Below are 25,322 nucleotides of genomic sequence, written 5' to 3' on the forward strand. Positions count from 1 at the left end.
AAACTTGGAATAGAGGTGACGGTTTTGGGGGAGAAATTCAATCCTGTCTCTTGGCTGTTTTAATACACACAAAAAAAATTGAGGTTGGAGGGCTGTGATCTCACTGGGCCTGATTTTCCCTGGAAGTGTGTAGGTTGCTAAATTGGATGTTAGATGCCCAGCAAACTTAGAGTCCGAACATCGCTGGTAGGGCTCCAATCGAAATTTGTCATCGACTGGGTACAGCTTGTGACCCATATGTTCAGTCCAGTTATTCTAGGCAATTGGTGGTCTTTAAAGGGACAGCTGGAAGCTGCCAACCAAAGGATAAGAATGGCCTTTTACAGTTCCATTTTTGTGGAGCAGGAAGGCTCTTCTCTGGGCCTAACCCTTTTGATTTTCCATCCCATACCAGTCCTTCCAGGATTTAACTTGCAGGCTGGCTTGGCATCTGAACCAGTCAAACTTCCTGTGGCCCTAAGTTTGTGAGCTGCATTGGAATACCCATTTGGCATCTGCAGTTCGCCACTTTTTTGCAGATGAGGCCTGAGGCTCAATTTTGATCGGGACTAGGGCCAACATCTTTGTGCACACTTTGCGAGTGCGCTGCACATTTCATGAGGCATAAGGCAGCTCCCTGTATTTCTCCCCCTTACGGCCTTCGAGGTCAAATTGCCCTTATTTATTAACATGCTTTGATTCATTTTATGTAAGAGCACAGATTGTACTTTTGGAAATTTGAACTAAAGATAGTGCATTATTCCAGTGTCTACCACTGCTCCTTAGATGGGTGCTCGAGCCATGTCCATGAGGTGTCAGGAAGTGCAAAAGCACAACCTGCTCATGCAATCTGACATCTGCTTCACTGCTAGATTTGAAATATAATCGTTTTAGAATATTTTTCTTACTTCAGAATTTAAAATCTGGTATAGAAAAAGGCTGGCACCATCACCTCATTATCCCCTTATTATGCATCATTATGTCTTTCTCTGTTTACAAATCTCGAATACTGCCAAATCACATATCTGGTTAGAGTATCAATTTGAAGGGTGTGTCCATTTGGGGTTAATTGCTCATCCCTTAATTTTCAGGACGTTAACAGGAAGTCTCTGAAGTAACTCTCACTAATTTCTATTCGTTTAGCCATCCATCACTAGATATGGCTGGATTAAATCAAAGTATTAAGAGCTTATTAGTATCTTTGTCACTAATTTGGAGACCACCTATTCAGCTGCCTCTCTTACTCTCCCTTCCCAATATGCCAGCCCTTCTTCCAGCCTCCTGCTGCCCTTTCCATGAACTGGTACCTCTGGTTACTTTCTCATCTCCTTGAATGCCATCTCAAAGCTCATCCCGTCAACAAGATCCACCTCCTTCTCCCTTAACCACATTCCCATTCCCTGGCCTCCCCCAAAATCTTCATTCCTCGATATTGGCCTTTTGTGCATTCCACTTCCATGCCCCACCATTGGCCAATAATCCTGAAGCATGTCACATTGTGGAATTGCCTCCCTGACCTCCTGTGTCTCCCTGCCTCCCTCCCTCCCTGTAAGACTTATAAATTATAAATTGACCATTTTAAACAAACATTTTGGATCTGAATTTTCACTCCTGTGGTGCAAGTAAAGAGTCAGGAGAATTCCCAGCTCCACAGATTTAACCCCTGAAAATCTGCACTGGAAGTTCCAATTTTCATTCTGGGGGGGTGGGGGGCAGCTGTTAACAGGAGTTGTACTTGCTGACCCAAGAAACAGTTCAGAGGTAGGATGGGTGAAACAAAAACAAAAATAGCTGGAAAAACTCAGCAGGTCTGACAGCATCTGCGGAGAGGAACACAGTTAACATTTCAATTCCATATGACTCTTCAAAGAAATATCGAAATGAGGTGGAATAGAAGCTGGTTGAAGGGGGTGGGACAGGTAGAGCTGGGTAGAGGGCCAGTGATAGGTGGAGATTGCCAAAAGATGTCATAGACAAAAGGACAAAGGGGCGTTGACAGTGGTGATATTAGCCAAGCAATGTGCTAATGATGACATTAAGGGTAGAAAGCAGGACGAGCAAGGTACAGATAGCCCTAGTGGGGTGGGGTTGGGGGAAGGGATCGAAATAGGCTAAAAGGTAGAGATAAAACAATGGATGGAAATACATTTAAAAATAATGCAAATAGGTGGGAAAAGGAAAATATATATAAAAGATTATAAATTATTGGAAAAGGGGGGATCGGAAAGGGGGTGGGGATGGAGGAGAGAGTTCATGATCTAAAGTTGTTGAACTCAATGTTAAGTCCGGAAGGCTGTAAAGTGCCTAATTGGAAGATGAGGTGCTGTTCCTCCAGTTTGCGTTGAGCTTCACTGGAACATTGCAGCAGGCCAAGGATGGACATGTGGGCATGAGAGCAGGGTGGAATGTTGAAATGGCAAACGACAGGGAGGTCTGGATCATGCTTGCAGACAGACCGAAGGTGTTCCGCAAAGCGGTCACCCAGTCTGTGTTTGGTCTCTCCAATGTAGAGGAGACCGCATTGGGAGCAGCGAATGCAGTAGACTAAATTGAGGGAAATGCAAGTGAAATGCTGCTTCACTTGAAAGGAGTGTTTGGGCCCTTGGACGGTGAGGAGGGGGGAAGTAAAGGGGCAGGTGTTGCACCTTCTACTGTTGCATGGGAAGGTGCCATAGGAGGAGGTTGAGGTGTAGGGGGTGATGGAGGAGTGGACCAGGGTGTCCCGGAGGGAACGATCCCTGTGGAATGCCGCCGGGAGGGGGCGAAGGGAAGATGTGTTTGGTGGTGGTGGCATCATGTTGGAGTTGGCGGAAATGGCGGAGGATGATCCTTTGAATGCGGAGGCTGGTGGGGTGATAAGTGAGGACAAGGGGGACCCTATCATGTTTCTGGGAGGGAGAGGAAGGTGTGAGGGCGGATGCGCGGGAGAAGGGCCGGACACGGTTGAGGGCACTGTCAACCACCGTGGGTGGAAAACCTCGGTTAAGGAAGAAGGAAGACATGTCAGAGGAACTGTTTTGGAAAGTGGCATCATCAGAACAGATGTGACGGAGGCGAAGGAACTGAAAGAATGGGATGGAGTCCTTACAAGAAGCGGGGTGTGAGCAGCTGTAGTCAAGGTAGCTGTGGTAGCTAGAGGTCGCTAGGCTTGTAATGAATATTGGTGGACAGTCTATCACCAGAAATTGAGACAGAGAGGTCAAGGAAGGGAAGGGAAGTGTCAGAGATGGACCATGTGAAAATGATGGAGGGGTGGAGATTGGAAGCAAAATTAATAAATTTTTCGAGGTCCAGACGAGAGCATGAAGCAGCACCAAGTCAGTCATCGATGTACCGGAGAAAGAAGGGGGCCGGAGTAGGACTGGAACAAGGAATGTCCCCCATCCCCCATAAAGAGACAGGCATAACTGGGGCTCATGCGGGTACCCATAGCCACACCTTTCATCTGGAGGAAGTGAGAGGAGTTTAAGGAGAAATTGTTCAGTGAGAAAACAAGTTCAGCCAGACGGAAGAGAGTAGTGGTGGATGGGGATTGTTCGGGCCTCTGTTTGAGGAAGAAGTGGAGAGCTATCAGACCATCCCGGTGGGGGATGGAGGTGTAGAGGGATTGGACGTCCATGATGAAGAGGAGGCGGTTGGGGCCAGGGAACTGGAAATTGTTGATATGATGTAGGATGTCAGAGGAATCGCGGATGTAGGTGGGAAGGGACTGGACAAGGGGAGAGAGATTGGGGTCAAGGTAGCAAGAAATGAGTTCCGTGGGACAGGAACAGGCTGACATGATCGGTCTGCCGGGACAGTCCTGTTTGTGGATTTTGGGTAAGAAGTAGAAGCGGGCTGTCCGAGGTTGGGAGACTGAGATTGGAAGCTGTGGAGGGAAGATCTGCAGAGGAGATGAAGTCAGTGACAGTCCTAGAAACAATGTCTTGATGTTCAGTGGTGGGGTCATGGTCCAGAGGGAGGTAGGAGGAAGTGTCTGCGAGTTGACGCTCAGCCTCTGCGAGGATGGTCTGAGGGCTCTCCGCTTCTTCCTCGAACAGAGGCCCGAACAATCCCCATCCACCACTACTCTCCTCCGTCTGGCTGATAATTTTTTATATATATTTTCCTTTTCCCACCTAGTTCCATTATTTTTAAATGTATTTCTATTCATTCTTTTATCACTACCGTTTAGCCTATTTCGATCCCTTCCCCCCACCCCACCCCCACTAGGGCTATCTTGTTTGTCCTGCTTTCTACCCTTAATGTCATCATTGGCACATTCCTCAGCTAATATCACCACTGTCAACACCCCTTTGTCCTTTTGTCTATGACATCTTTGGCAATTTCTTCTTTGCCTCCACCTATCACTGGCCCTCTATCCAGCTCTACCTGTCCCACCCCCCTTCAACCAGCTTCTATTCCACCTCATTTCTATTTTTCTTAGTTCTGATGAAGAGTCATTTGGACTTGAAACGTTAACTGTCTTCCTCTCCGCAGATGCTGTCAGATCTGCTGAGTTTTTCCAGATATTATTGTTTTTGTTTTGGATTTCCAGCATCCACAGTGTTTTGCTTTTATCTTCGGATGGGTGAAAGGTTGGCTTCGGTGATCTGGCATTATTATCCGTGCCAACCTATGTGCCTCAACCCCCCCCCCACCCCACCCCACTGGCCCTTTGCCAACTTAGTGCCAATGCATGTCAACTCATGCCCCCACCTACCACCCACCACCCTTTGCCCTTACACCCTCCATACCAACTCACCCAGTATCTGCCATGCACAGACCCCAGGACCTATGCTGAGAGAAAATAAAATAAAATTCCATGTGCCTAATGGTGAATTCGCTGTTTTTTAAAAAACGCTCTCATTGCCTTTTAACAATGAACATTTGTATTCATAGTCCCACTTCAAATAGTTTATAAGTACTAGGACCTGTCAATCAAACGGTGAACTGACAGAAACCACACTGTGATAATGATAGATTGTGAAATCAGTCATACAACACTAATCCTATAATAATAATCCTCAGGCTTATGGCACCAGAGTGAAATAGCAAGCACTCATCTTTTTTTTTAAACACAGTGGACTGTTTATTTTTCAAATATTTAAAGGTCAAAAAAAGTTACATGCCTGGACAGCTCCCTTGACAGTCCCAATGAGTTTGTTCACTTTTTATGCACATTCATGTCTACTTTTAACAATCCCAAAGGTGCCCTGGGACCCTATCCAAAAGGGTACTCCACCTTTCCAAAGAACTCCATTAACTTCAGACTATTTGATAGGTCCAAAATGCACAAGTCGTGCTTTGGACATCCCACTAACAAAAAATGGATCTGACTGAAGGATGCACTTTTACATATGCAATTGCCTCCGTGAACCACAGAGGTGCAAAATACAACCTGCCCTCATTCACCACTAGCAACCACCCCCTACGAATATGGTAGATTTCGGTTTCAGGGGTGGGACTTCTAGAGGGTCTGTAGCATTTTTGCTGAGCCAGGGATCCTCCCTGTCATTGTGAAAATTCAGACCTTCATCAACCCTCCTAATACCACCCTCCCTTTAGTTCATCTTTTCTTTGAACCTCTGTGAGGCGCCTGGGGATGTTTTGTCTATGTTAAAGGCCCTATGTAAATGGAAGTTGTTGGATTCAGCACATGTTTAATTTACAAGGAACTTGACACCCAATTCTAATGAAAACTGATAGTCCTAGTGAAGAAGCACCAACAGATGTGACACATGACAACTCCTCCTCCACATCATCATGCCCAACTTACTAATGACTCCAAAAGTTAACACCACGAAAAGATAAAATGTCTCTGTTTTTCCCATGTGGCAGGCATTTCCCATGTGAAATGTTAGTTGCATCTCCAGGTGCAAAGAGTAATGGCAATAGCTGTTTATCCAATTTCCATTCATTTTCTCTCAACTCTTCATAGTCAGCCACTGACTTGACAATAAGTGAGTTTTCAATAGGTTTTGAGCAAATAGCTTAAAAATAAAACCCAAGTTGGCCACAGGCCCTTCCTTTAGGCAATTTTAGCTCAATTAGTGAGGTTTGTAACCATCTAGATAGAATCAACTCAATGATTCAGGTGCCAGTCCTTTCTTTGTCCAGAGAACCTGTTATTAGAAATGCAAAGACATCCAAGGCAGCTTGCATGCAACAGCTCTCAGGCACTTTATCAGCCTTGCACTACAAAGTGATTGTAGAATAAACAGCTCATGTATACATAACAACCTCAAGGTCTGTTAATAATTTGCTAGTTGCTCCTGGGCTTCTGAAGGTTCAGAAATGGGATTTTAACATAATTCTCAAGAATGATTAAGCAGCATTTGTTCATCTTAGCTTAATTCGAATGAAGCAAAGAGTAGTTTGAACGAAACATTCAAATGTACATTGTCCAGTGTGACTAGTTATTCACTTGATTAGTTTGCAGTGCAATGGCAACTCAATGCTAGTCCTGTGTGGAGACAAACATGTGGAATACAGTGCCTGCAGTTAAATGAATGAAAATGTAATATAGTGATATATTTTAAGTGGACTATGTAAAATTTAAATTTTGACTTAGTGTGTAGTTGGTACTTCATGATTAGAGCACTGCTAATGCTACCTGGTTTCTATAAATACTGTGTGAAAAATCTTTAATAGTATTAAGCTTACTAAGTGGTGTTTCTTTCTGCTTCTTGCAAAGAAATCCAATTAGAAGGTCAGGAAAATTATGGATAGTTTATAGAAGCGTTTCCAAGTGTGAAGCGTAAGAACTTCCCTAAGGAATTTTCTTACAAATTGGTGTGAGAATAAGATGAATGCCAATCCCTCATGTAATATTTTGACAAATCAGTTGATGTAAACTAGAAATCGAAACAGATTGCTCCAGAAAGGGCCTCAGCTAACTTGCTCCTCATTTTTAAAACTTGCATCCCAATATTTTGGATATGTGCCCCAAAGTATTACATTTTACCTTTGAAGAAATGTGCTCACTCAGTTCTGTTTTGGAGAAACCTTCTTTACCCAAATTCATTCACTAGTGAGCAAAAGAGTAGACTGTTTATAACTAGTAACATGGAACTGATGTCTTGTGGGTCTGGTGTTAGGATCAAATCATCCTGGACCTAAACTCCAGAGTTTAGCTCGAGCTAAGTGACCAGATAGCGTTGTTTAGCTTAGATTTAGCTATAAGTTCTTAGCACATCAACCAACACTCAATTACATTCTTTTAATAAGTCTTTCTGGTAAAGTAAGGAATTATAATGAGTTGACCCTATCCATTTGTATTGCAATCAGATGTTTTAACATGATTGTAGATTCAAAATATAATTCAGGGAGCAGTTTTTAAAGACCAAAGTTTACATTTTTAGGAAGGTTATCCTGTAGGCAGAGTTGTAAAATTGGATGTATTCTGGGTGTTTTCTTAATTGCAACTGGAAATTTAGCCATATTTTTACATAGTGGGCATTACACATATGTAGGAACAGTTTGTGGAAGCTAAACCAGGTTCATGTATCTGCTACTGTTGATTGTAATATATTCTTGCAATTATTCAAGCAACCCTTTTTAAAAAAAACCCTGTACCTATGTGTCATTCAGAGATTCATTCAGTCCATGTGCATTCAATGATTGTGTTTGAATAATTATCATTGTAACCAGTTTAAGAAGTGGATAAATTGTTTGGTGGAGTAAAGACTCTGTACTCTTTAACGATTTTTATATCTTATCTGAAACCAAGCATTTTGAACTTAGTGGAATCAAATGACCTAAATGAGCAACATAATTGATTGAGGAGATAGTAACCTGTAGTCTGTACTTCTGACCTTCCAATGCACAGCACATTGCTGAGGCTTGCTCACCAGTAGCTGATTAAATTGGTGCTCAAACTCCTCACCTGATCAGAACATAATGTGCTATAATAAGAATGCTAGCGCTTTCATTACATTAATTTTCTTTGACTGAAAACTGTGCAGCACTGCTAAGCTATATAAAGTGCTCATTAACCAGTTAAATCTCTCTAATTTAGCTGTCTGCTAATCGGCACCTGAATAAGTATTATTAATAATGTTACAAAAATAAAAATACCTGGAAAAACTCAGCAGGTCTGGCAGCATCTGCGGAGAGGAGCACAGTTAACGTTTCGAGTCCGTATGACTCTTCATCAGAACTAAGGAAAAATAGGGCCTATTTTTACTTAGTTCTGATGAAGAGTCATACGGACTCGAAACGTTAACTGTGCTCCTCTCCGCAGATGCTGCCAGACCTGCTGAGTTTTTCCAGGTATTTTTATTTTTGTTTTGGATTAATAATGTTACAACTGGGTCAATTGACTTTCAATTGAGAACTGCCATTAAAATGATCAGAACATCCAAACTGCACTCAAGGCTATGAAAGATGGCAGTAGCAGATGGGTTCTGGTTTTGGAAAGGGGATTTTAATTGTCTTAAATGATTGATCATTACAGGCAGTGACCAATATAGAATGTATGAATGTATCCCGTCCTTTTGTACCACTTAAAATAGGATTACAAGCAGGTAGACACATGAATAGGGTTATGATTGCTCCGCATAGTTTGGATTTTATCTGGGTCTCCCTTGTTTCTATTCAGGTGCACTTTTGTAATCCTGACTTTCACTTTTTTATTATTGCTGCCCATATTTTTGACTCTCTTCTCTCTTCCTTCATTGTTTTCAAGCATATTCCATTCAGTTCCATTCAATATACCTCTTCAGTTGTTTCTGTTCATCCTGTTAATAACAGTCACTGGCTATGCTGGACACACCATTAGTGTCAAAAACCACACATTTAAAACAAAGAACTGAAGTGTATGAAATTCAAACCAGCTCTGCTCTCAGCAGCAGCAACACTAGATCCCCACATCCTGTTGCAGGTTTAGTCTGATCTTTTATGCTGCCTAAAATGCAGCAACTTTAAAGATCAATATATACCTTGATTCAAACTAAGCTCTTTAGCCCTGATAAGTTTTATCATTAAATCCGTATATATCTCTTTTAGGTTGTAACTACTGTATAACACCGGAAGAGTTAAAATGTGAAACTAAGCTAAATAATTAAACCCATGAGCATAAGGATTAAGCAGTTTGGTATACACTGAGCAGCAAGTGATTATAACATTTTAATTGAGTCAAAATATTTAATTGCCAAAGACATCGGTTTAGCCACCATTATCTTCAGTAAAAATATTTATTAGTTTGACACTCTTGCCACCGTGGTCAGTACTGCCACTTCTCATTTTTAAGTTGTTATTGAGTGCTAGATATTTTCTTTGGTTGGCCTTTATGTGGAGCAGTAATTGGAGGAAGTGAATACTATCTGGTACAAGCCTTGCGTGCTGTCTTGACTGATCAGCTAGCCACATTTGACTGACTCATATTGAACCGTTGGATTGAAGACTAGCTACATGAAAGGTTGAACTCCTGGCTATACTTAAGAGCTGTGGTTAACATTGCCATAATTGCACCTGTCAGACAATGCAGCAGCATTGTCAGTTAGAACAGAAAAGATCATGCCACATCTCGGCCGAGAAAGGCACTCTTCAACACTCAGTAAAGTCCAGTGATCTTCTGCTAGCCAGTTGTGATCGTATGGCTACCAAAATGTTTCCAAAATTGTAAACCTGGAGTCAAAAAAACCTCCCTCCCATCTCCCACCAGATTGAAACACAATGGATGGTTGGAGGGGAGCGGGAGAAAAACTGGGAGAAGGCAGGAGGGGAACCAGCAAACATTAAATCTAATGTCTGAACTGTATGCAACATAATCTCCTCTGTCTTCAGAGCAGCATAAAGTATAGGAATGTTTTGTGACTCCCTCTCTTTCCATGCCGCAAGGTCCAAGATATTTGGAAAGGTGCCAAGCCACCACATTCTATTGACTTAAGAAAAATTTTTTAAATGATTCAAGGGAAAAGATGTGGGGACTCGAGGGAATTTCTTGCATTCCACTGAAGCTCACATGCAATACTTAGAGATTTGAAAAACAGGACAAAGGCAAAGTACTTGAGATGGAAATACTTTAATTTTGAGAAACTGCTGCAATCATTGCAACATTATTGCTGAGGTGAATTGCACAATTAACATTCTGTGTACATCCTTTAAAGTGTTGTTTGTATTTTTTTATCTAAAAGCATAGAAAATCAGAAACTAATGGTATCGAAAAACCACAAAAGTCTCAAACTTTTTGGTTATGTCCAAAATTGGGGTCTCATATGCATGGCTGTTGGAAGTTTCCAGGTTGTTAAAATAGACATTAAAGTAAATGTGAAAAGATGCTGTCTATAACTGTTCAGTGAATTCTGAGCTCTTAATGAAATGAAAACAAATCTGCTTCTCCGCTCTCCATTCCTGAGGTTTTGGTCTAAAGGCACAACCACAGATTTGAGTTGGATGCATGCAAGGGAAATCCAGAATTTGGAGCAAGAAATCATGAGCTGTATTTAAAAACAAGGAGAGGAGCAATTCTTTATCCTTCCCAGTGGTTGTATATATCTTTTGCCTCTGTTTTGATTTCATCTTGAGCCAAATTTTATCCAGTCCTGATGGTCTTTTGTTGCAGTCAGATTGGGTCTTATTTACCCGATCTTCAACACAGGGGATGCGTGCTGTCGTGATTATATGGTGTAGACACACAATAGTTCTGCAATCACGATTTAAATCTTTGGCATTGTAGTGTCAGAGACAATGTCATGTGCTTTCACTATAGAACTTCATTGTTTACTACTGTGATCTTGAAAGCTGGCACATTGGGATGGTGTTCAATTATTTATACTACCAACAGGCCCAAGTTAGAGCAAGCTAGAACAAGCAGATGAGATTTTAGACTCTTTTGGTAATAGTTGAAAATTGTAAAACTTGCAGCAATACTACATTGACTATATCCCACAGTACACATTGAGTATGATTTATACGTCTGCAGCCTTAACCACCCAGTTGCATATTGTTAATATAGGTTGTAGCAGCTGAGTGTTTAGAAATCATAAGCCAATTGAAGAGTAATGGCCTAATAGTTCTAATTCTGAATGCCTTTGTCCAACTCTCAGGTAAAGACCATGATGAACATGATTCTTTACCTAAAGACACCAGCTAATGATGTTGACTTCTTTTGCTCACAGGGGAAAGTTTGCTGTTGTCAAGAAGTGCATGGAAAATGCCTCTGGAAAGGAATACGCTGCCAAGTTCTTACGAAAGCGAAGGAAGGGACAGGATTGCCGCATGGATATTATTAATGAGATCGCAATCCTTGAGATAGCAAAAAGCAACTCTCACGTGGTAGATTTGCACGAAGTGTACGAGACGACTTCAGAAATCATCCTGGTGCTGGAATAGTAAGTAGAATGTTGGGATCTTCTCCTTGTCTGCCAGTGTAAAATGTTTCAGCCTTTTCTTTTCAATGATATACTCATCCTCAACTCTTATGATGTGGGACCATGACATCTGCTGTCTTGTGTGGAACTCCTGTTTGAATGGTAATGTAAGTACTAGTGGTTTTGCTTTTGACCATTTAAAGCATGCAAATGTGACAAATGTAAAATCCTTTTATCAGGCCAGCGAGTAGCTGACCTGCTTCTTAATTGCTGTGTCACCAGTAACTTATTGACATTTTATCGGTCAGTGAGTACATGACACACATTTATGAAAAAGGTGATGCAGTTGATTAACATGGAAGGGAAATACCCTTTGCGCTTTACTTCGAATGATGTGTTGGCTTGGCATTTCCACAAGGCTGTTAAAATGCTTATGGTAGCAAAATCTGATGGGATGCTTGAAGTGGCAACGCAGTCAGAACCACAGGAGTCATTCATCAGTCCTTTTGCATACACTTTGGAAAATCCATATCTACGTGAGAATCAGAGGCTGTGGGCTTAAATTCTTACTTCAGGGCTTGATCACCTAATCTAACCTGATACTTCAATTGAGCAATGACAATAGTGAAACATTGTCAGAAGTGCTGTCCTTTGAATGAGATGTTAACCAAGGCCCATTCTAACTATTTAAGAACAGCAAGGAATTGTCCTGACCACCATTGATCCTTCAACTTAAATAAATTAGCTGGTCATTTATCTCATTAGTTGCCACTGTTACCTACGAAACAAAAGTTACTGAACTTCAAAAGTAATTCATTAGATGCTAAACTTGCCAAATCTCCTTTGACAGCACCTTCCAAACCCACAAACTCTACCAGTTTGAAGGACAAGGGAATCAGATACATGGGAAAACCGCCATCTGCAAGTTCCCCTCCAAGTCACGCACCATCTTGTCTTGGGATCGTTGTTCCTTCACTGTCACTGGGTCAAAAACCCGGAGCTCCCTCCCTAAGGTGGGACTCCAGGTGCACCTACACCAACCTGGAGCTCCCTCCCTAAGGTGGGACTCCAGGTGCACCTACACCAACCTGGAGCTCCCTCCCTAAGTTGGGACTCCAGGTGCACCTACACCAGATGGACTGCAGCAGTTCGAGAAGGTGGCTGACCACCAAATTCTGAAGGGCAATTAGGGATAGGCAACAAATGCTGGCCTTGCCAGCAACACCCATGTCCCGTGAAAAAATAAAGAAAAACACTTTGAGATATCATGAGGATGTGTAGATGTTGTATAAATGTGAGCTCTAATTTGTCTACACTCTGGAGCTTTTCACATGTAATGGATTTGAACAGTGAAATTATGCAAATGGATCATGTACAGGACTGAACATGGTGCTTAAGATGGGTGAAGAATAATATATCTAAAGCCTAGCCATTGTAGCGCTTACAAGTGACATGTTCAACAGTATTTAAGAAATGGCGACATATATAGCCACTTTGCCAGTGTATGTTACCAGCCTTATAAACCAAACATGATACAACATGATTGGAGACATGTTACATTAGTAGCCACCTTAACCACAAAGGAGTCTGAGAAAAATGGTGATATTAATGCAGACAACATTTGAATTCCTATCACCCACAAGAAGTATTTTATGCATTTGCAGTTGGTGCTTCCTAGGCTGTGCACAGACCCTGATAAATCCAGCACTGTTGCTTTGTTCCAACGATTAGGAGCTGCAAGGGAATAGCCTGGGACACCCCACAGTGTTGTAGGTAAAGTTTCTGATCCGAATGGATAGCAAAGCCACATCCCCTCAATGGTAAATATGTTGGAGTATTGCTGTTTATCCATCTAGTATGTGGAGATACGGTGGGATAGGTTTTTGTCTTTACCTCCTGGGCAGTAATATAACAAGACAAGCCACCAGCCTTTTATAGAATCTATCATTGAAACCAGTGGAATGAAAATCTGATGAGGACAGGCAATCCCAACATTTACTGGCCAGGCAGTAAAGGCAAATATCTACCCCAGTGAGTTCAAGGTTCTGAACTTTGTAGAGAGAGAAAAAAGATCACCCTATGCCCTAAATATTGGTGGTGTTGAAGTTAACAAAAATCTGCAGTGTTGTTTGGAAATGATTTAGAAAGACTTAATAATTCTGATGTAGCAAGAAATATTTTTTCTATTTGACAGATATTGCTGAGGTTTTAATTTGTTGAAATCTAAAATGTAGAACAAAGACTTATGAGAACTTGAATATTAATTACGTGAAACAGATGTAACTTGCACGCACTTCCTGTTACAAAATCAGACAGACTTGTAAAGCCACATCCTCAACACAACCAAAATCAGACTATCTCCTGTAACAGTCAACAGGTTGCAAATGATGTAGACTGTTGCCATATATGGTTATGTAAAATGATCATAATTCTATGTTGGTCCATGAACCAGGGCTTTACATTTTAGGTTCCTCCATTATGGCTGTGAGAATGACATTTGTGGGCTATGACTGAGCCGGGCAATGTTGAAAGCAACAAGCTGATTATGAACTGTATTACCTGATATTCTTGAACACCAATTCACCATCGCAGGACCATGTACATATATTAAAACATAGATTAAAGCAAAACATGTAGAAGTCTAGCACCACTATTCAACAGCAGTTTCACAGTGTAGATATAATATGTATTATTTGTTTGCAAATTGAGGAGAGGGCTCAATGATTCCAATGTATTACTGTCAGTGCTGAGGGTAGGCAGCCCTGAAACTTGAATCGATGGATAACAAAAACAGAAACAGAAATACCTGGAAAAACTCAGCAGGTCTGGCAGCATCGGTGGAGAAGAAAATAGTTGACGTTTCGAGTCCTCATGACCCTTCAACAGAACTGTTGAAGGGTCATGAGGACTCAAAACGTCAACTGTGCTCTTCTCCACCGATGCTGCCAGACCTGCTGAGTTTTTCCAGGTATTTCTGTTTCTGTTTTTGTTTTGGATTTCCAGCATTCGCAGTTCTTTGCTTTTATTGCTTGAATTCATGGATGTCTGGTTGAGACTTTCTGCCACCACTGTATTCACTAGACTTTGTGAGCACTTGCTGTACAAATTGAGAAAATCTTTCACCACGAAATCTTTCCTTTTACAGAGGAAAGGGACATCAAGGCAGAACTAAAGCAATAGGGGAGGCCAAAAGCAAGGTTCAGAAAGGTTGAGTTGAAGAAACATCTTTTCAAAGTGATAGAGAAAGCTGGCAAAATGAAGGAGTTTTCAAAAAGATATTCAGGGCATGATGGCAGAAGCATTGGCGCTGATAACAAAATGGGGGTGGGTGGGAGACGAGCAGGAATTCAGAGACGAACAGAAGGTCTGGACTGTGATGTAAGGTTCGAGTAGGACAGTGTGAGGCCAGGGAGGGGATTTGAAGTTGGTTCTCTGGGGACAGTGCAAGACGGGTGAAGATGGGTAAGTGAGACTCTGTATGGAAGGTGACTAGGATCACACACTAATCCAGTACCGAAAGTATTTTATTCTGAAATGCATGAGGTAGATGTACTGATTAGCTCGTTTTCTGTTTTAGCCATTTTTTTGTTTTAAATAGCAGCATCCCTCTCAATGTTCGGAATTCAGTGTAATTTAAATATATAAATGAAAATGGACACTTTACTAAGATACCACAGCCGTTGATGTAAAAATACGGTGTGGTTTCAATATGTCCAGTTGCTGTATTGAAGTTTGTTTTAAATTTCTGCTCTTAATTGTCTTCCTTTCTCTCCTGAAGGCACGTGCAGGGGTACAGTTCCACAGGTTTTGACTTCCTTGTACTTCCTCAGTCCAGTGGTCTCTCAAAGATCATGCATTAAGAATGTGAATGGCAGACAATTTGACTGAGCTTGAGAAATTAAAGCCAAGCCTAATCCAACCCTCCCCCATTCTAAGCACATGCACAGCTTCCAACAGGAACCACATTTTCTAGAATGATCCTTACCTACCTATCTACCCACTGCAAAAGGTGGTGGCTGATTTCTAGGACACTGTCAACATGTTGAACAGGAATGGGAAATGTAAAGCTTCAATTTATTTATTAGGTGAATAGTAGGAAAATGTCATCTTAAGGCAATCCTAATCAGGTGAAACACTGCATGTTTTCTAATTGAAGTATGTCAGTCTCTTTTAGATTACGCCAACCTATCTTGCTAGTTTTAGTTCAGCTTTGTTATGGGACACCACAAATAGACAGAAGGTTTTAGCAATATTGCATCTGAGACATGCAATGCTGAATGTCCATACTTCACGTAGGAAGTGTGCAATCTGGATGCTGCAGCTACAATCTGTAGAATAAATCCTACACAACAGAAAGGCTTCAATAATTGGGAGAATGTAGAACTTAAAAAAGGATAGAAGTTATCTTAATGAACAATCCTAAAAAAACCCCTTCAATGCCCCTGAGGCATCATTTCATAAATGTACTGCCTAATGTGGGCATAACAACATAGACCAAGGATGGTCCAGGTTCAATTCTTGGTCTGTATTCTATCAAATAACTTCAGGCAGTAAGGGTAAGGGTCCTATAGTGGACTGAAACTAGCAAGATAGCTTGGTGTGATCTGAAAGAGACTGACATGCTTCCATTAGAAAACATGCAGTGTTTCACTTGATTAGGATTGCCTACTATTTACTTAATAAATAAATTGAAGCTTTACATTTCCCATTCCTGTTCAACATGTTGACAGTGTCCTAGATATCAGCCACCACCTTTTGCAGTGGGTAAGTAGAACATTAAAATTGCATCTTTTAACCCCCTCACTCTTAACATTTGCGAATGCATCAGATCAGCATTTGTCAAGTTGACGTGCATTTAAAAGAGAGATACAAGTGGAGAGGTAGGTGGTTATGTGGTCAGTCCAGACATTCATTCTGGTCGAGCATGAGTTCTAGTTTCACACGTAACTTATCCGGTGGTTTCAACTGGTACCTCGGCAAGCATCGTTCTAGAAAATGTGCTTAAATAATGAGAATTTGCATTGCATCCTTCACACCACTTCCTCGAACTTCAACATTTCTACTGAAAGGTTCTCAAGGTTACTGAAGTTTGTTGCATGCCTCATAGTGAAGTGATCTGAATTCGTTGCAGGATCTATCATGGACTGATTTTTTTTGTATTCTTGGAGGAGTTGTACTAAATGCCCTGATGGAGGGTTAATACCAGATGCACCTGATCCAAACCTAGCAATCCTATATCTCTATAACTTTCAACAGCCAGGCAACCCCCCCTGCCCCTGCCACCAAACTCCAACCCCTGCCAATAAACCTCATTTTCCAGCCTCCCTCATTGTCAGCTTTGCCTTCAGTCATCTAGGCCCCACATTCTACACACAAGGAGTGCCATAAAGGAGGAGAGAGAGGTAGACTGTCAGAGATGTTAAGCCAGAGGGGTGGTGTAGAATTCCAAAGTTTAATACTTAGGCAAAGGCTCAGCCACCATTGATGGAACAATTAAAATCAGGAATCTGTAGGAGGCCAGAACTGGAGAAGCACAGATATCTGAGGGTAGCAGGGCTCAAGATTACAGAGATTAAGAGAGGCAAGGTCACAGAGGAATTTGAAGATGAGGACGGGAATTTTAAAATTGAGGTGTTGCCAGACCCAGAGCCAAAGTAGATCAGTGAGCACAGGGTGATATAAACACAAGGGCTAACAGGACTTGGTAGATTAGGATAATGGCTGCAGAATTTCGGGTGAGTGCAAGTTTATGAAGGGTGCAAAGACGGAGGAAAATGAGGATATATATATGTATAACGTAACCTTATTATGTTGCATTTACATCACATTGCCTTTCAAAAACTTAACACACCTTGTGATTCAAAGGATATCAGCAAATTGCTTAGTTCACTGTTGAAGTCCTTAAGGCCATCTGAACATGTCCAAGAATAGCACACCCCAGTCTACACATTATTGTATGCTGATTAGAGAAAACATTTTGGCACCAAGTAGCCATTTCTTTCACTAGCTCTTCAGCACAGTAATTACCTGTTAGCAAAGTGTCAAGAGCACAAGTTGTTACATTCACAGTGATACCTGATACCCTTTGCTGGCTGATAACCTTGAAGGAAATGATTGCCTGCCACTGACTGACTGAAAATAGCCTTTCTGATTGAAGGGTGAAAGCAAACACCTGCGAGATCAGGAAACACATTTCACTTGGACGACTGGCAACTCTCTCTACGGCTTCATATGTTGAGATAAAATGTCTAAATTTTTTGCCAGTTGTCTCAGTAAAAAAGAAAAAAAACTTGTATTTATATCACACTTTTCACAACCAATGGATGTCTCAAAACTCTTTATACCCAATTAAGCACTTTTGAAGTGTACTCACTACAGTAACGTAGGAATGAAGAAGAAATGTAGCATTGTTAGTCTGACCATTTTATAAAAGGCGTAACTTTCTTCTAAAGCTCCATTTAAGGATATTTATACCAACTGTCGCTACCTGCCCTGATTTTGCCTTTGCATCAGAACAGGAAAAAGGTAGAGAAAAGTTGGGCTGTTTATTTCTTCTCGTTCTGATGGAAGGTAAGCAACGTGAATCATTAACTCTGTTTCTCTCTCTATTGATGCTGCCTGACCTGCTGAGTCTTTCTAGCATTTTCTGTTTTTACTTCAAAAGTGCTTAATTGGCTGTAAATTGCTATGGGCGACATGAATATCAGCAGGCTAACAGTAAATGCTGATGCTGCTGATTTTACCTGGCAAAGTCTAGGAGATTAAAGCTACGACCTTTTGTTAATACGATTCTAGACTGCCTTTACCTGCATTGGATAGCCTAAATATTAAGTTTGTTGTATGTCAAGAGTTCACTTCACACTAGTCTAAATGTACTTGCAACAGTACTAAACCAATGCTACATACTCAAGGACATGCTCACTACATAAGCATAGCTCCACAATTGAACGGTCTGTACAATAGTCGGTAACATTGATATGAGATTCATACTTCTGAAAAAGAGGTATCAAATATACCAGAACAGGTTTTACAGTATTTGATACAATACAATAGCTGCCGTTTAAAACAAAACAAAAAAAAAACTCCTAAAACAGGATTGTTGAGTCTGCAACTAAACGTATCAGGTGCCCTGAAAGAACAGGTATAATTACAAAGCACTTGAAAGGTAATGTTGGCCATTTTGAACACAGAATAGAATGTCATGGTGGTTTCTCAGAATATAAAAGCCACTTTGTTTATACCCTGACTTGTGATTGGTCAAAATGGGCCCCTTATTAAACACCTAAACTACAGTGACTTGTGATAACTAGGTTTTGTCCATTTAACTACATCTTGTCAACACTGAGCCTGCTCCACCATTTCAAAAGTCACACGAAATGCACAGTGCCAACTACCATGGGATAGTGGATCCATTTTACTTAGCATTTAATGGACTGTTCAGTTCACATTGTGTTACGAATCTGCACTGATTTCCTTTTATACAAATCTTATGGGGGAAGGATAGTCACCGTCTGATTATTTAGTGCTTTATATGTGCCGCAGTGCTTTCTTTTTCAATTGGTAGAGTAGTTAGACGAAGCCATGTAGACGCTGCTCCCCTGAGAATCAGGAATGTGATGGAACATGATCCACTTGATGAGTATGGTGCCTACAACTTTGAAGAAGCTCAACACCATCCAAGACAAAGCAGCCTGCTTCATTAGCACCCCATCCACCACCTTAAACATTTACTCCCCCTGCTACTGGTGCACAGTGGCAGCTTTCTGTGCCATCTGCAAGACGCGCTGCAGCAACTCGTCACGGCTCTTTTGACAGCACCTCCCAAACCAGCGATCTCTACCACCTTGCAAGGCAAAAGTATCAGATGGATGGGAACACCACCAGCTGCAAATTCCCCTCGAGTTATTCACCATCCTGACTTAGAATTATGTTGCCGTTCCTTCACTGTTGCTGGGACAAAATCCTGGAACTCCTTCCCTAACAGCACTGAGGATGTACACCACATGGGCTGCAGCGGTTCAAGGAGGTGGCTCACCACAACCTTCTGAAGGGCAGTTAGGGACGGAAATAAATGCTGGCTTTTGTTAACAACACCCACATCCCAAAATTGAATTAACAAAAAAGAATGAAAAATAACTTTGAAAGTGTAATCATTATTAATGTCGGAAACGTGACAGCAAATTTGCACACAGCAGGGCCTCAACAGCAGTGAGATAAATGATAAAATTAGACTGTCTTTGGTGTTGGCTGAGAGAAAAATGTTGGCCAAGGTATTAGGGCAACTCCCTGCTCTACTTTAGTCACGCAACTTTTTTACCTCTACCTGAGAAGGCAGGTGGGACCTTGGTTTAATGTCTCATCTGAAGAACAGCTCTGCTGACAATGCAGCACATTCATAATACTGCATAGTATCAGCCTAGTTTATGTGCTGCATCCTGGAGTGGAGCTTAAAGACTTGCCTTTCCGACTGAGTGATAACATTGATACCAGTGAAACAAGAGTCCAATTTTACTTGTTTAGGGTATAAATATCACAACCTCCTTTTCTACCGGTGGGAGTGTTTCAATAAAATAAAAGCTCTTATGTAGATAGCCTGCATTTGAAAGGACCATTACTGAGAGAGTTTGTTTCCCCTTTGATTAGAAAGGAAGAAGTGTCTGTAATTAGAGATATATTAATATGAGGAAGTGAAGTAGACTAATTTTGGCCAGTTTGTATCACATGACTATTTGATTTCTATTTGCTGCTTCCCCCTCACTGGTCTTATCTTGGTAGTTATTACTCGACGTGACCTCCATGTGATAAGACTATTATTTGTTTTGCAAGCTCAGTCAACGTTCACTAAGGTAAGAAGATGAGTATGTCCATGTTCAGAAAGCAGAGGGCAGAAGGGTAGTGATGTCCCAACAAACTCTGATATGCAATTCTGATAACTGGAGAGAGAGTAGCACTGGGTCCAATGATTTTAAAATGAGCAGGTAGCATTTGCCATAGCTGTGCTACGTTTCCCAATGTCCTACAACATGATTTAAAAATGACCAAACTTTGGCCCTGAAGGCACCTGTTTTGGCTTCCAACAGTTGCATGAGTTTCATTTCTAGTCTCTGTTCTTATGTGGCTTTGTGCTTGGATAGTTATTCCATGGTAGAATTACGAGGCTGTCTGGAGTCTGATTGTATATTTTGAGAAAGAGTAAACTTCTGTTGAGTTACATATAGGGCAGATGCCCAAGGGAAACTTCTTAATGCAGAGTGATCAAGATTCAGAATGATCTTCCAGATTGGATATTGAAGACAAAAATCTTCTTTCAGATTTGATTAGATAGCATGATGAGAGGAGGGAGGAGATCAGTAAATGTATTTTTCTGGATAGATAAGCTGATGTGGGCCAAATGGCCTCACTCACCAGTATTTATCTCAGAAACATTTTGGTCTTCGAAGCTGCCCTACCAGTGTTTCTGGATTTATTGGCAGTTTATAGCTGGATAGCAGGGGACTGGATTTTTAAAAAACAAGCATTATGGTAAGAAATGATCTTTTTTTAACAAATGCACAATGTTTGTTTTTCCAAGCCACCAACACCTTTACAGTTGTTGTCTCCCCAATTCTGCAAAGAGTAATTAGTGCAATTTTGTGAAGTAGAAACTAGTCTTATTGAGGACTCCAGCTAATGAGCCAGCTGAGAACAAGATAAACTCACCCAATGAGAAAGTTGCTAATGCCTTATTGACCTTGAACTTGCACCATGTGCAAATTTGGTGGAAGATCCCGTCTCCCGCTGCTATTTGGTGTATTTATTTAAAATGAAGACTGAGCGCCTCCACTAAAGAGCAGAAAGAAGAACTTTGTGTTAATGCATATTACTGGTAATCTCACAGTGTAATTTCAGTGCCTTTGGAACTAAGATTTGTTTCCTGCTGAGTTGGTAAGAAAGAAATCTCCAGTCCGTTTTCACTCGACTTGAACTGCATTCCAACTGCTAAAAGCTTCCTTGCAGCCTTTTAAAAGCTGTACCAGTCTCTCTCTCAGAAAGGTCTCTGGAAAATCAAAGTGGCTGTAGAATCTCAGGCCCCGTGAATCCTTTGTCAATGACTGCCAAGACATCGAGAGGCCTTCTAAACACAAATTGGTTGCAACTGAAGTTAAAAGTCGAAAATAGATGCCTATAATACCAAAGAAGACACATTCCTAAGCCAACAAAGATGGGAACATATCAACCAATAAAATCAATCGATGAAATGGTCAAGGAATTCTGCCTTGGGTAAACGTCCTACTTAAATCAGCTTGGTGGCAGAGTAATAATCTTTAATACCCTGCACAGACAAGAACTTGTGTTTCAGGATAAGTTATATCTGTGCAGAAACCACAGCCAAGAACAATAAAAGCTAAAGATGTGCGGTGCTTTTGATTTTTCCATGGCAGGCATTCGAGTTTTATATTGCCTGCAGCTTTATCCTGTTGAAATATTTCATGAAAGCTGTTTTCTTGAACTATAATTAACACTTTTTTTCCTTATGTTAGTCTTCCTCAATACAACCATTTTGTGGTAATTTCCTTCAATTTAGGCATATTTCCTAAGGGAGTTGCTCCCTTTTATCTGCAGAATCTGGAACTGAAAAGTAGATAGAGATGGTCTGGTAGAATTCCATGGTGGGTACTAGTGCACGGCAACATGCAGAGCTGAGATACAGATCTTGACCAATCAATCATACCAGACAAAAGAGGTACACCTCCTGCCTTCAAGCAGGGGAATGGACAGATGACAAATCTATATTTTTATATATTGAGAAGTCAAGTTCAAATTACCAAGGCTCATGTAGAGTAAGGGACATCCACCAAGCTAGAAATAAAGTCAAAGTCAAGGTAAATTAGGTAAATAGTGATCAGTGACCGTTATGTTTAGGTTTGAAAGAACTCGAGATTGTAGGAGAAAGGGAAGTCTCGGGGTGTATAGGGTTCCCAGTTCTGAGTATGGGACTATGGAATGAACCCTGATTTCAATACAGTTATGAGTGGGGGGAGGGGAGGGGGGAGTAGATAATGTAGGTGATCAGGATCTTTTAGATTAGGAGAACCAAGAGCAGAACATTCAGAGGAATATTGAGCACAGCTGTGTCAGCTGTGGCCCAGTTGGTAATGGTCTCGCCTCAAGGTTGTGAGTTCAATTCCCGCTCCAGGACTTGAGCACAAAAATCAATGCTGACACTCTAATGCAGTATTGAGAGAGTGCTGTGCTGTTGGAGGAGCCATCTTTTGGCCTCATCTGACCTCTTAGGTGAATGTATAAGATCCCCAGGCACCATTTTGAAGAAGAGAGGGAAGTTATCTCTGGCGTCTTGGCCAATATTTATCCCTTGGTGGGATCTGTTAGATCAGTTGGCTAAGAGTGTGGAATATGCCAACAGCATGAGTTCAATCCCTCTATTGGCTAAGTAGTTATTGGAGCCTATGCCTCCCCTCTTTGCCTCATAGAGATATCATGACATAAACCATAATTTGCAACCCTCAATGGACTGTGGTAAAATGAAAACAGAGAAACACCTTGTACTGGCCATCCACTGCAGCTGCCCAGATACCCAGACATCTTGGATTCTCCTTGCCTCTGCGACCATGGAATGTAATCAAGAGAGTGGGGGTGGCAGCACTATAATCAAATTCCTTAGTGAAGGTTTAGCTGTATAAAGTGTGACCCTTGAAATCACTTACAGTTTGGACATATATGAACAACAAGGAGTCAACCACTACTTACCCCTCAATCAAATCCACAAAAATAAATTGTCTGGTCACTGCTCCCCAAGGGGAGGTGGTGACGTAGTGGTATTGTCATTAGATTGGCATTCCAGAGAGCCAGCGTAATGCTCTGGGGACCTGGGTTCACATCCCACTTTAGCAGATGGTGGAATTTGAATTCAATAAAAAATCTAGAATTAAAAAGTGATGACCATGGAACCACTGTTGATTGTTGTAAAAAACCCATCTGGTTCACTAATCCCCTCTAGGGAAGGAAATCTGTCGTCCTTGCCTCGCCTGGCCTACCTGTGACTCCAGACCCACAACAATGTGGTTGACTCTTAAAATGCCCTCTAAAAACAAGGGCAATTAGGGATGGGCAATAAATGCTGGCCTAACCAGTGATGCCCACATTCCATGAACGAATTTTTTTTAAATTGCTAATTGTGGGAGGTTGCTGTATGCAAATTGGCTGTGAAAGAGTGCTATTTAAATGCAGATTTATCTGCCTGACCACAGGCTTTTCTTATGTCCTGTTTGTTGAAGTTCTTTAGGTTATTTTTCTTAGACAGAAATGGGTCAAGTAAATCACTACAAAGCACAGAAGTGCTGGATCAAATCAGAGCAATAACAGAGACATTCTAAAAATGCAAGTGTAAACACTTTTTTTTGCTGCAAAGGTTTCTAATAAATTTTTCAAACAATTGATGTTCCTTCAATTTCCAGCTGCATTTGTTGCTTCAGTATTTTCTTCCTTTCCTAGAGCACTGACCCATGGGCAGCAACATCAAAGTTGCTATTTTTCAGTGATTGTCAACAAAATAATCAACCACAGGGGTCATAACAGCTGAGTTACATTAGTTGGCATAAGTGCCCAGTTTAGGAATGCAAAATGATCAGCCTGAGCCACTTGAAAGCTGTTTTAATGTTGCAAGTTGAAAGAAAGATAGACTTCCATTGATCTAGTGCCATTCATGAACACAGAATGTCCCAAAGCACTTTGCAGCCAATTAAGTACTTTTGTAACATAGTAATTACAGCAGCCAGTTTGTACACAGCAAGCTCCAACAAATAGTAATGTGATAATGACCATATAATCGGTTTTTGTGATGTTGATTGAGGGATAGAAATTGATGAGGACAGTGGGGATAACTGTCTGTTGCTCTTTGTAAAAGATCCCATGACACTAATTTCAACCTTTTGAGGGTGAGGGGGGAATGTGGCCTTAGTTTAAAGTCTCATCCAAAGGAGGGCACCTCCAATGGTGCAGCACTCTCAGTATTGCCAATCTTGAATTTTGTGCTCAAGTTGTGGCGTGGAACCTGAACCCAGAACCTTCTGGTTCAGAAGCAAGAGTGCTACGAACTGAGCCATGGCTATCATAATTGATGTGGTTTGAATCCAGCTTGGGTGTGTATACCTGTTTGCAAGGTAAAGAAACAGACCACATTCTGTGGAAGGTGTCTTTATCTCACTAGAGCTTATCTTAAAATCAGAACCTACCCTGTTCACATCCTACTGATGTCTAGATGAACTATTGCATGTATTTAGGTTGACTTCATTGACTGTGATCTATCTCAAGGACATCGTTAAAACTCCTTTGGACAAAGAAAACATATAAGTACCAGTTAACTTGTCTATTTTTGCAGGATTGTGCTGATCCTGTTTGATGTACAATATAGAACAAGTAATCAAACTTCTCATTATTGGAAAAAAATAGTTCTGCGCTTTCACCTGTCACATGATCTGATATTCTGCACTTGCACAGTTTGCAAACTATTGAATATCCACTTATCAGCCCAAAGAACTGACTGAATTTCGAGGTCGGTGAAGTCAGAAATTTAAAATTTGCCCCACCACCAGCAAGAGTGTATTGTTCAGCTGTCTATTACTGCCACCAACCTTCAGCATGTCTAAACTGCCGTAAAACTCCCAGGTCCTGCCGTTGGAATTGGACCTGAGAGGAAGGTTTAAGGGTGGACACTTTACTTCCCCCACTAGAAAATAAATGGACTACAGTTAACTAATGAAGTGGGACATTGCCTTTTTTGACCATGGCATTGCATTAGCAAAATCCTTGATTTCTTCAGTAAGGCATGTGTATAATTACACTAAATCTTGGAGAACATTTTAAATTTCCCTGGTAGTTGCCAAGCAATTGCTTCAGGTCGTAATCACCTCCAAAATCAAAACAAAAACAACTTTTTTTTCCCCTACTTTGATGTTTCCATGGAAATTTCTTTTTTCTCAAATTTTCTGGAAATATTTTGAATGCTTAGCTTTTGTCCATGTGGCCTTCAGCTAATTCTTCTCATCTTAA

The 25,322-nt window shown here is 41.2% G+C and overlaps 1 protein-coding gene across 1 annotated transcript in view; it reads left to right on the top strand.

The window, feature by feature from the left end:
- stk17al (serine/threonine kinase 17a like) overlaps nt 1-25,322 on the top strand; it is a 55,141-nt gene that overhangs the window by 16,166 nt on the left and 13,653 nt on the right. The window contains exon 2 of the mRNA XM_078529220.1: nt 11,082-11,294. Within this exon, the coding sequence (XP_078385346.1) occupies nt 11,082-11,294 (213 nt within the window). The remainder of the gene's footprint in view (nt 1-11,081; nt 11,295-25,322) is intronic.

Source organism: Cetorhinus maximus, chromosome 25, assembly GCF_964194155.1.
Source record: "Cetorhinus maximus chromosome 25, sCetMax3.hap1.1, whole genome shotgun sequence".
Lineage (NCBI taxonomy): Eukaryota > Metazoa > Chordata > Chondrichthyes > Lamniformes > Cetorhinidae > Cetorhinus > Cetorhinus maximus.